Source organism: Strigops habroptila, chromosome 1 (genome assembly GCF_004027225.2).
Source record: "Strigops habroptila isolate Jane chromosome 1, bStrHab1.2.pri, whole genome shotgun sequence".
NCBI lineage: Eukaryota > Metazoa > Chordata > Aves > Psittaciformes > Psittacidae > Strigops > Strigops habroptila.
In genome coordinates this window covers 121357561-121370229 of record NC_044277.2, presented here as the reverse complement: position 1 = coordinate 121370229, position 12669 = coordinate 121357561, and the positions used below count along the sequence as shown (strand labels likewise).

The following is a 12669-nucleotide window of genomic DNA, read 5'->3' as shown; positions in this document are numbered from 1 at the left end:
ATTCTGGCTCTAAGCTTTTCAGAACAGGTTTTCCTACATAAACACGCAGCTCTGTCTAGAGAAGTATCCCAAGGTATGTTTAGAACACTTTCAAAGGAAAATGAAACACACTAAGTTACAAAGTTTTTGTCTAATACAGCAAAATACCTGTTCAATACTTCACAGCCAAACTACATTGTCTTTTCCACAGACCACATACACAAGGCAATTACGATGTTTTGTAGTTTCATCTTTAGCTTGTCTTCTTGTTGCCCATACTATCAGCTCCAGACGAGTTACATGCTTATCTTCAGAATGACTGACTGACAGACCAACTTCTAATCATTTAGATTGCTGGAAGGAACCAGACTATACTTGATGTCAAAACACTACTTCTACCTCATTTTCCTACAAATGCCATTAATTAACTCATTAACCACACCGAAGCTTTCTCTGAAGTAAAGAAGAGGTCCTCCTACAGTGTGGGAACTGCAGTCTGTTGCCCAAAAGGTGAAGTGCTTTGCAGCGGGTGTGCACTGAGCCATACTTAAGGAGTAAAATGATAAGCTCCCCGATTAGCGCTGGGGGAAGCCCGCCGGGCACTGGCTGAGCCGCCCCACAGCCCCTGAGGTGGTGGCGGCGGGGTCCTGCGGGTGAGCCACGGGCTACCCAGCATTTTCAGACAACTGATAAACACACTTCATCGCATCTCTAATCCTCTGCCTCCTAAGGCTCTCTCCCGGTATTAGTACCACACTGGGAACAGCTATCGGTTTTATCAACTTCCTTAAAGGTTTACAAGGAGCTTCCCAGGCTTAAGAGGCAAACGGAATCCTTGCACCGCGTGAGAAGCGGTAGGGAGGTTAGCTCTCCTCCTCCTCGGCTATTCCTCCACCGGGCACCGCCAGCGGAGCGGACCCTGCCCGGGCTGTCACCGCCCGGCCGTGCAACGAGCACCTGTAGCGTGCACATTGCCGGCTCACTGTCACCGGCCTCGGCGCCCCGGCCGCGGAACGCCGCTCGCCCCGCGGCCGGCGGGGGGAGCGCGGGGAGGACGGCACTCACCGCCTCCTCCGCCCGCGGCTTTGTTCGCGGCGCAGCCCCGCGCCGAGCCCCGCCGCAGCCCCATGCCGCCGCCCGGCCCTGCTGGCTGGCCGGCGGGCTGGCTGACCGGCTGACCGCCCGCCCCAGCCTCCCCGCAGCCGCACCCTCCTACCTTGGCTTTCCCAGCCTCCAGCTTCTTCAGCCGCTCCTCGTCCTCCATAGCGTCTGTGCGGGAGAGCACAGCGTTACCAGCGGCGGCAGGCAGGGCTCACTCCGCCCCCTCCCCTCAGCAGGGGCGCACACGCTCGCTGCGCTGTCCTGTCCCGTCCCGTCCCGTCCCGTCCCGTCCCGTCCCGCCCCGCCTCACAGGGACGACAGCTGCCGTGGCCGGGCCATCGGCGCCGCCATCTTCATCCCACGTAAACACGCGGCCGGGGAAAGTGACGTTGGGGCCGCCTGCCCCTCCTCCTGCTCCCAGCCCCGGCCGCGCCGAGCGCTGGCAGCGCCACCCGCCTCGTGGCGGGGCCCGGCGGAGCCGCCCTCCTCACGCCCCGGAGCCGCGGGCTTGCACCCCGCCCGGCCCAGCGGGGGGCACGCACTTGCGGCGGACAGAGGGACGGCCGCGGCGGAGGGGGTACCGGCGGGCACACCCCTCTCCGCAGCGCTGCTCGCTCCCGCAGGCAGAGGGGCGGGGGGCTTTCTCTTCACACAAAAGAACTGCATCGGCGAGACGCCTGTAATTTGCTGTCGTTTTGATGCAAAGGGCTGATCAGGCAGTACCTGAGTTGTGTTAGAGCGCTGTCTTCTGCTGCCTCGCAAATCCAACCTCGCTGGCTACATCGCTAATTTTGACAGTTTTGATTTGCTAAGTGTTTCCTTGCTCTTGCGTGGGGCTCACTAAACTGCAAGCTTCCTATAGCAGGGATCTAAAGCTTGGAAGTAAAAGCACAAGCTTTCTGAGCGTGGGGCGCAGACTGTGTAAGGATGACAACAAAGGATGTGTAGCCCTCTCCCCCCGCCCCTTTAAATTACTTAATATGCACCCATGGTGCCAGAAATAGGTGTGTTAAAATCACAATGGGGAATATGGCACGTGGCAATTAAATGCTAATACAACTTCTGTACCTCAGGATTCGATACAAAGCAGTATTCTGGGATTATTTAGTATTGTCTACTACATGTGTGCCTTGCAATAGCGATTTGTATTCCATGTTCATATTATGCTTTTTCTTTCAGCTACCCCTGAAGTCGTTTCCTTTTGTGATGGTGTGATAGATGGCACAGGCTTACACATTCCTGGCAAGCCTTTTTTTTTTTTTTTTTGTTAGTGAACAGCTGCATGTGAACAGATTCCTCATTCTGCATTTGGAATCATTCTGCTTTATTAAATGCAAAATCTAAAAATCTTTCTGAATCAACTTAGATCTCAGCTGTGCTGATCCTTTGAATGCAGTTCATTTAGTATATATTCTTTCCTTGCTTGAATTTTCCAGCAAAGACCAGACACACCCAAAACCGAATAAATGCCAAAAGAAAACGTTATTTGCACAGTATTACTGACCAGGGCCAAGACGAAAAATATTAGGACTCCTAGCAGCAGAATTCCACAGCTATCTTACTGTCAAAGTAAACTAAACCTACAATCTGGAATTTTTAAGGATTTTCCACTTCTCCTGAACCACATTGCATTTCATGGAAAAGTCTGAAATAACTTCTTGATCAGTACACGTAATGTGTATTCCCATATTTACAAAACAAAGTCCTCAACCTTAAGTCAAAAAGGAAATAAATGCCATTTATGTCAAAAGAAGAAAACACCATCAATGGTAGGGAATGAGAACTGTCTGTGTTACACTTTGTGCCATACGTGAAGCAAGCATATATTTCAGTTAAAGTTCTCAGTCTTTTGCTATTTCACTAGAGGAAAAGCATGTTATAAGAAAAGCAACAAATTAAAATTAAATTAAGAATTACTGAAAGAGGAAATGTTTTTATAGAAATCCAAATTTATTTGAGTTCATTCCTTAAAAGTATGTTCTCAAGTCAGTAAAAGAAAGTACATCACACAAAGCCTGTCCAAATGGAAGTTTTCCCCAGCAATTACAAAGGCCTAGAGGCCCCTGAGGGAAAAGTGAAATCGCCTTTTCTATGTCAGTGACATTCATCTCGGCTGATGGAGGCCACTATCACAGAACTAGCTGTTAGGTGTCAGTAAAATTTCATACATGCATGACACTATGACACTAATTTCTTAATCAGTAAATTTCCCATTTAGAAGATAATTACAGACTTCCCAAATCCCATAATTAAATGGGTTCTTGAGTTAATGCTAAGAATCGATGGCCCTAATTTATCTCTCACAGACTTATATCCATGTAATTCTAATGGATTTTAGTTAAACACCTAATTCATGACAGTGAACGTCATGAAAATCAGACTGACAAACTATATTAGAGCACTGTGGAAATTACTACTGGATAAAATATCCCAGGGAATAATATTTCCATATTATCTCAACATTAGAAGAATAGGACTTTTTCTCCCAGGGGTCAAAAAAAAAGAAAACAACAACAACCAAAAAAAAAAAAAAAAAAAAAAAAAAAAAACAAACCCAAAACAAAATCCACACCCAAAAAAACCCAAACCCATACAGTATGATATCCTACTTCAGCTATTTAAATTCCTGTTTTATCATTTCTGCAGGGCAAGCTGACTGAAATTCACAACTTGGTTAGTCAATTAAACTATCAGTTACAGAAAGGCATTAATCTTGCTTTCTTAATTCTCAGAATTGGCCAATAACATTCACTTCCCTAAGAATGTAAGATAGTGTGCAAGAGCCAGGCTAACAACTGCTTTAAAAATTGATTAACTTTCTAACACTCACTGAATTCAAATAAGTTAAACATGGGTAAACTGCTTTCAATAGTGGCGTATGTGAAGTGAACCAGATTAACAAGGTAAAAAGTATAGATCAAACATTCTCCAAAATAAGGATGACTGGTGTTTTGGCTTCTTTTTTTTTTTGTGTTTTGGCTTCTTTTTTCAATCAATATATTGATTATTGGAAATATTCATACAAAACTGCACTGAACCAGCTTTGAATATCAGACCTAGTTTTTAGTTGTGTTTGTCTGTAAATAAGAACAAAGGCCTCTTCACCTGTAGCGTTTTCTCTAACAATGAAACTCCACCTTCTTCCTACCCCGTTTCCTTTATTCACTGTTCACTGAAGATAACGGCTGGTGACTCTCACTGTGGCTCTCACTTTAGTGGACTGTAAAGCCAAAAGATGGATCCTAAAGCGTGTGATAAAGTCACAAAGTTCTATTCATAAAATCCAAATTCTGTCATAGTCCACTGAAGTGAGATGTCAGATCATAATGTGCTGCTGGTAAATTGCATATGTAAATAAGATGCAAAAATTCCAAAATATCACAGGCCTAAACTGATGATACAACCTCTTCCAACAGCTGAGGAGCTCAGATACTGTGTGTTCTCAGGTGTCGTAACTATCAGCAATACCACTTAAATAATAAGATTATCCAACAATAATTTATGTCCTTCAACAAAAAAATATGTATTAGAATGGAAGACGCCTACATGAACCACAAAAGATTCCCTGAACCAGCTGTAAAAAACAAATGTTACCTGACATCAGTCAGATGTTTTCCTAGCACTAACACAATGACCATGCCACTTGATGTTTCTTAAGAGAGCTACAAACGTGTTTAATTGTAAATGTCTGTACTTGGTCAACATAATATGCGAAAGAGTTAGTCCTCCTGCTAATGGTTATGCAATCTCTGATGCATATAACCAACAGTTCTGCTGTGACACTAGATCTGCTGTCCAAACCTACCTGGCAGGATAACACCGTCAATTATAGTGAACACGAAATGGATCAAGTGTGAGAATAAGGAACACCTCCATTTGAGAGGTGGCCATGCCAAAGGTTTTGTTTGATCAGGACATGGACCTGCTTTCACTGAACGTAGTGGGATTTCTGTGGCTAACTGTACTGATAGTAAGGCAGGGCCTCAGCGCTTACCTGTTGTAGTGCTTGTAAACCAGAATGATTTGCCTCCACCTCAGTGTGAGCTTGCACAAAGACTATGAGGTTGATTTAATGACTAGCTTACCTCTGCCTTTGCCACAGTGCTGTGCCAGCTCTGGTCTTGCCATCTGCCCTGCAGCTGCACTGGGCATCGCTTTGTGCTGCTGTTTCCCTGGGTGCTGCTTTTTTGGCATGGTTGCAGCAGGCAGGTGGTTTAGGTAAAATGTGTAAAGTTCATCATTTCAGGTACTGCTGAGGGAGGATTACCAAATCAAATTAATTTCCTGTTATAGAGTGCAAATATTTCAGGTAGAGCCTGGCCTATTTATATTTACGCAGTCTGACAACGTTATAAAAACATTTTTTAAGACTCCAGTCACCTTCAACTCAGGGATTTTTGAGGTATGTTATTTATGTTAGGATTACCTTGAACTGTGTTTTAGAAACAGACAAATGTTCTCTTCTTCAAAGCAGGGCACAACAAATGCCATTACAGAATAAACAGTGAGGCTTGGTAGTTAAGTAGGTGAGCTAGAGATATAAGGAAAACATGATTTAAAGAGCTTGGTGTGGTTTTGTTGTTCTTGTTTTGTTTTCTTTTAAGAATGAGTGGAAAAGCATGGTTGTATGAAAAAAAAATTAAATGGGGTGACCAATGAATATATATACAATCAAAGTCCCATGTAACATCTAATATTACTATTCTCTTGTATGTTTTTTTAAATGAAAAAAGGACCAAAGCCTATGAAACTTTGGTTAAGCATGCACACTGAGGATGAAAATAAGATGTCCCAATATAAGGAGAAACAGTTACCAAAAAAATGTAGTTTTTAACCCATACCTGCAGCTATCAAGTTAGACAAATTTATATTAACCATTACTAGCAGTGTCCCACCAAAAATCTGCTTTTTGTCACTAATCAGCATGCATTTCTTTTCCTAAATTAAAACAGGTTTTATTGAGTTTTGTTATAGCAGGTGACAGAAGAAATCAGACGCTAAAACCTTCCACACAAATATGTGATCCAGGCATTCATGTAATACATGAATAAATGTGGGCTTGCTAACATGCTTCAGTCACACACAGTCAAGTCCAGCACACAAAAGGGTATTTCTTATTTCCAAAATCAAAAATTTATCTTCTGAAAAGACAGTAACATAACTCAAATGAAAGTTGTAAAGCATGGACCTCTGGTGATACTACAATTACACATACCTCCTGGAGATGTGTGTCTTTGTTTTCTGAATCCCAGAGTTGTACAGCTTATAGTTTGACAAATTGTAAGCTCCATGGATGTTTTTTTAGGCATACTTGAGTCTATTCCTTATCATTTAATTAATTAAGACAAATACTGTGGTGCTTGCTTGTTGCTTTGATGTAAATACTGTGGCTAGGAAGAGGCAAGACTCTTTAGCTAAATTTTGTGAGATTAATAATTTATTCTGCAAGCATAATATATTGAGAAAGGTAATTTAAGTAAGCTTGCAACTAATACAACTAATTAATTAAGTGACCCAGAAGCATCAAATTGGCATTTGATATTTGAGGTAAACACAAAAGATTAATTTATACCATAACCCAGTTATTTGTATCAGATACGTATAGAGCTATTATAGTACACATTTCTTTCTAACTGGTCACAATTGTCCAAGTTTACATAAAGGCTCAGAGTATGATTCTCTTCTGCCTACTGCATATGAAGATATAAAAGCTAGTTATTTTCCTACTATTGTGGTATTTTATATGGTCAAGTGTTATTCATGAAACTCCATTTAGAACATGGAAGAATTTACAGCACAATGTTTCAGCACAATACCAGTTTATCAGTTGTGAATGCCTTTCCTTTCAAATTTATCCAGACTGTTCACCTGACAGATCAGCATTCCCTGTATCTTTTTATTTTAGAAATTCCAGAATTTCCAGTGATATCTGAGATGGTACATGAGATGGTATTCCAATGATATCTGAGACTTCAGTCTCTGGGAAGGTTATGGATCAAATCCTCCTGGGGGCTATCACAAGTCAAATAAAGCACGTGATTGGGAAAAGCCAGCACGGATTCAGCAGGGGCAAACTGTGCTTGACAAACCTGATCACCTTCTATGACAAAGTGACCTGCTCAGTTGATGTGGGGAGAGTGATGGACATTGTCAGTATGGTTTCCCACATCTCCTCCTCAAGAAACTGATGCGTTGTAGTCTAGGTAAGTGGTCTGTGCTGTGGGTGGGGAACTGGCTGACCAGCTGCCCCCAGGAGCTGGTGGTGAAAAGGTGGCTCCTTTTTACAGTGGCAGTCTGTCACTAGTGGGTTGATATTGGGCCCAATGCTGTTTAATATCTTTGTAAATGATCTGGAAGATGTGATCAAGTGTACCCTGACCAAGTTTTCCAGCAATACCAAACTGCGTTGGGAAGTGGACACTTTGGAAGGGAGAGCCACTCTACAGGGTGACCTGGATAGGCTGAAAGAGTGGGCTAACAAGAACCTTGTGAAGTTGAACAAGGACAAGTAATGGCTGGCCTGTGTTCCTGGCTCACACTCCCTTGTATGACTGCAGCTTTTGCTGTCACCAAACCTGAACACCTTTTAAACAAATTGGTTTCTACCTGCTGCTATGAACCTTGCCGTTTGAAAACTAAGGTAAGTGGAAGGGGTTTGTAGCCCACGGTTTACTGTAAAAGGCTACCTAGGAAGCCCGTATTTCCATGCTGGGGACACCACTTTGCAGGGTAACAGCTGGGACCAAAATTCAGGGATATTTTATCTTATGCTGCCATCTCCTGGCAAATGGCTCAATTACAAATAAAATGGTAAGCAAAAGAGCTCTGCAAGGCGGCAGCAGCGGGAACAAAGCCAGCCTCGCGTAATGGCGGTTTCTGCCTGCCGCCCAGGGCAGCGTCTTGTGGGGAAGGGCAGGTTTCCACAGCCGGCTTCTCGCACCGGGGACACCGGGCAGCCGCATTTTAGTTTGAATGCAGAGGCTGTATAGAGCAAGGTGAAAACAGCCCCATGATTTCTGGTCAGTGCACGTGGCTTGTGGTCGGTGAGGTGAAAATAGGTCCTCGGTGAGCTTTGACAAAGGCTGGTGTAAAGGTATGGGCTGTTTCTGCAGGACAGTTTAACCTAGCAAAGAGATTACAAATGGGACCAATCTTCTGTGCTGGCACAAGGAGAAAGTAGAACTGAGAGAATCTGCTGTTGCCTTTGTGAGAAGGATGGCAGTCAGCCCAAGTGCCTTCCCACTGCCTGCCTGAAGCCACAGCCCTTTGGGAGGTGTTACAAACATTCCCTTCCCTAATGATTGTATCAGTCTTTACAGTGTGCTAGAATATTAACTTTGTTAATTTGTATATTCAGATTATATACTGTAATGCAATGATGTAGTGGAATTTTACTGGATGCTTTAGTATTGTTCACACTTAAGTAAAATAAACTGAAGAACAACCTGGCCCTGGAAATAAGGACTTTGCTTCTTGGAAGCTTAAAGCTGTCCATGAAGGTTAAAGGATACACCTGCATAACCAAGATAACGGCAGTATCCTGCCCCCTCTGACATGTCTTTGAAACCCTCTCAGTGTGGTCCGGTATCGTAGATAAGTAACTATAGCAAGAGTGACTCCAGAGACATCTGGATAAATAGACAAGCAGCAAGAATGCAGCAAAAATGTAATTGCATGTCAAAGTTTTACTATGATTAGTAATCAGTAGTGTGGGTGTTAGTGATTAGTCAAATTGTGTTTTGTACCTGAACACTTGAAGGGTATAAGAAGCCTGTGTAAAACCACATTTGGGGTGCCTCAGTTTGTCTGGGACACCCTATGCACATGAATAAATATTTACCCTTGTAATTGTATACTTTGTGTCCTAGCTTCTCTTGGTTGATATGGGGCAGTGGTGAATTTTTGTGGTAGGTGAGAAGGACTGTAACCTTGCTGCTGCGTCCCGCTGTGTCCAAGTGGTACTGGAAACGGTCAATTCATGATTATCCAGGGGCAATCTGTATTGTTTTTCCCTGTGTTTGAGGTATAGCTCAGTGTAAAGAAAGTACTATTGACACACATAGTCAAAGCCTGGGATGCTTGCTTAAGGGGAAGAGAAAGACAACTAGTTGTCTGGGAAACCACTTCTTTCTCTGGCCTCAGTGAAAGGACCTTTGGTGCTTTTCCACTCATTTTACTTGGGCATAAACTGTAGCAGTTCTGTAGTAGTGTGGCAGATATTTAGCTGGGTTGTCATGAATAGGGGTTGTACCTTTGATGCCAAGATAGAAAAAAATAAAATGTTCCTGGTGTAGAGAATTGTGCAATATTTCTTAACTAGTAAACTTGTGTGCAAGGCTTTAGGGATGAAGGGAGAGACCAAAAGAGTGCCAGAACTTGATTTTTATTTGCTAAAGGAGTAGCCTTAATCATGTTGGTCCAGGATATTGTGTGACCTTGCGTTCTTTGTATGTTTCAGGAAATGGCAATGTCTAAGGTCTGAAGTGGTTCCCCACAGGCTCTTCAGCTGCTGTAGAGCTGGAGTTGATGTGTGGCACTTCATGTTCTTGCAATGCCACAAATTTAGCTCTATAAACACGAATATTGTATTGCTGGGGAACGTCGCATGCTGAGAACTACAACATGCTGAGAGCTTACAAACCCAAGTAGCCCTCACTGCACTCACTGTTGATTAAAAAATCATGGTGACTTTCATCAGAGATTTATGCAATGTGGTCTGGGTGTTGTAAAGCATTTGTTTTATTTTCACTGGTGGGTAGACAAGGATTGATGTATGTATGGGTCTGCTACTTAAAGAAAATTAACAAGTTGTTTCCATGCACTTGAAGGGTTATCACTGTTAAGACAACCCTTGGGCTGTTAAGACTTTCTAGTCTGAATTTGCTTACCTGGCATAACAGTGTGAAGATTCAGTGTCATAAGCATTATTTATAGCTATTTGAATTGAACCCAGCTTGATACATTTGGGGGGGGGGGGGGTAGAGGGAAAGACTTGTAGAAGAAATGAATGAAGTCTTGGTGGGTTTTTTTACAGGTGGCCTCAAGTATTGCTTTGGTGGGAGCATAGCTTTTGGTCTCTCGCCATCTCATACTGCAAGAGTTACTTGCAAAGGATGAATAGATACTGGAGAGTGAACAGCTTGCCCTAAACACCTACTGGATAGTCACCTGGATTGGACCCTAATTTTGCTTTCCATTAATTATATATAGATAGCTACATTTACATTACTGTACTACGGTTTGTTAAGCATCAGCTGAAGTGTTTCCTAAATTGTTGATACAACTTAGGGAAAGAAGCAGCTTCTCAGTGTTCCTGTTGGAATTAGTGCATGGCCTATTTGCTGTTCAGAATCTGCATATTTGTTGTTAATTATTTCAAAATAAGGGATCAGATTTTAAATAGTGTTTTGTGGGTTGTTTGGTTTTTTGTTTTTCTTTTTGTGTGTGTGGGGGGGTTTTTTTGTTTGTTTGGTTTTTTTTAAGTAAAAATAAGTTGTTATTTAAAACACAGGAATGTTGCCAGCAGTTAATCCTGACAGGTCTGAATCCTATTCTGAAACTTATTTTGTCACTTCAGAGATTTTTAGCTTTTCAAGCTTACTTTGTGAGCATATTCAGGATCTGGGTTTTGTAGAATTCTTAAAAAAACCATGAAAAATCCCAGTTGGAGACAAAGGTTTCATTCACTTCAGGAGGCCACTTGTGTCACTGGCTGAGAAAGTGTGCTGAGATTTAGGACTTCCAACCTGATTTTTGGCACTAGGAGAGTGACGTTATTTCCTGAGTTGTGTGACCATGCTGGAAAATTAAAAAACGTGATTTTTAAACAACCAACTTTACTTAAAAGCCCAAGAAATGACACAGTATGCTTAAACTCAAGTAGCAAATTCTACAATAAAAATTACTTCAAAACAGTGAAAAGGAACCCCGAAAAGGTGTGCTTTTTGCAGCTCAGAAAATTTTTAATTTATTGCAATAATAAGATTTTGTAAAATAGTTAATTGTTAAGTTACAAAATAAAATACATTCTTTCTTTGTAACCATGAAACAAAGGTATTGTGTACCAGAATCTAGTGTTGTGATATACCACTTTTACGGACAAAACATTTGTCACCAAATGAGATTGCTGTGGAAAACCATACTCCATACATTCAACTTGCTTGCACTGTATGGTTTTCGTTTCCTCACCTCCAGGTGAAGAACCATGCAAGAAGAGCAGTCGGAGGCTATATACAGCTTCTGCATCCCAAGGCAGTCAAGTGCTTGATACATGCGAAGACCACTTTGCTTCTCTAATACAAATGATTTCTAGCTATTGGATTTTCGGTGGGGCTGTATTCAGAGTGGTGCTTTCTCTGGCTTCAGAAAGAAAATAAAAAAGTAGTGGGGGTGCAGAATCAATGAAGAGCAACGTGGCATGTGGGAGAGTAGATGTCAAGATAGTAAGGCAACAAGGTGTTCTTAGGAGATTGATCACAAGCAGGGCCTGAAGCAATTCCTGAAGACCAGATGAGGTAGCAATCTGCTCGTTACTATCATCATCTAACATTAGCTGTGGGTCATCCTATGAGTTTCTTGAAAAACAGTGGGAAGAATATTATCATGGGTGTTGTGAAAATTAAAAGGACACTGGCAAGTTGCATAGAGTCCTTTCTTCATTTTCATAGTAACAGCAACATGCAGAAAAGAATACCATCTTTTGCTTTCCTGGGTTGATGTCTAAAAATATTTGTGACAAGTTGAACAGAACGCCATAAGTATTTTCAAACAGAGTAGAACTGGTAGACGACATACGAGCTTCGTGAGGTTGCCTATATGCAAAGTGAAAACCAAATTGCTTTTTAAAGACCATTTCTAGAAATTGTCTTATTGCTCCTATGGACCAGAAAGTAAGTAACAGCACTGAGTTTCCCTAGATACCTTTCAAAGAGAGCAAATGAGACCTGCTATCCCTGGTTGTGTGGCTGGTATTTGAAACTTATCTAATGAGCACATTGAAAGAGTCTTACTGGCATCAACGAGGAACTACCTTCCATTGTTTGTATTGGAAGAGATGTGGATAGACTTACTCTCGACTATCTGCCAGTTCTTTTTCTTTCCTCCAGAAACTTTAATGATAAAATAGTTCATCTCATACAGCCAGAAATCTATGTTAAATATGTAACAATAAACTCATATTCTGTGTACATTAAGCAGCCGGATCAAAGAACTGGAGAAGCTTGATAATGACTGAAATTTACAGAAATGGCAATCTTGCTCTAGTTAAAAGGAAATTTGAAGCTAAAATGAAAACATTGCATGTTAATTAATTAGTTATAGCTATTATTCATGAGTACAGAACCTATTGTATGAGAATTCCTTGACCAGATTTTGTAATTAAAAAAAAAAAAAAATTAAAAGGGGGCTTTTATACATTGCTTTGAAAAAGTCCCATTCCTCTCCCCTCTTCCTCCCTCCTCCCCAGTAAACAACTGTAAGGAAATGTTCTGTTATCAGTACTGGAATTCTCTGCAGTGGTTACGAGAGCGTTCTGATGCTTGACCTGTCAGTTGTGAAGGTGGAGGACCTCTAGAGTGTATTGCTTGTGCT

At 42.0% G+C, this 12669-nt stretch overlaps 1 protein-coding gene across 10 annotated transcripts in view; it reads right to left on the bottom strand.

Annotated features, from left to right (window-relative positions):
- Window positions 1-1828, bottom strand: part of AKAP9 (A-kinase anchoring protein 9) — a 113519-nt gene extending 111691 nt beyond the window's left edge. For all 10 annotated transcript variants that reach the window (XM_030497162.1, XM_030497421.2, XM_030497596.1 and 7 more), the window contains exon 1: window positions 1196-1828. In XM_030497162.1, coding sequence (XP_030353022.1) covers window positions 1196-1243 — 48 coding nt within the window. In that variant the 5' untranslated portion in view covers window positions 1244-1828. The remainder of the gene's footprint in view (window positions 1-1195) is intronic.
- Window positions 1829-12669: the final 10841 nt, after the last annotated feature.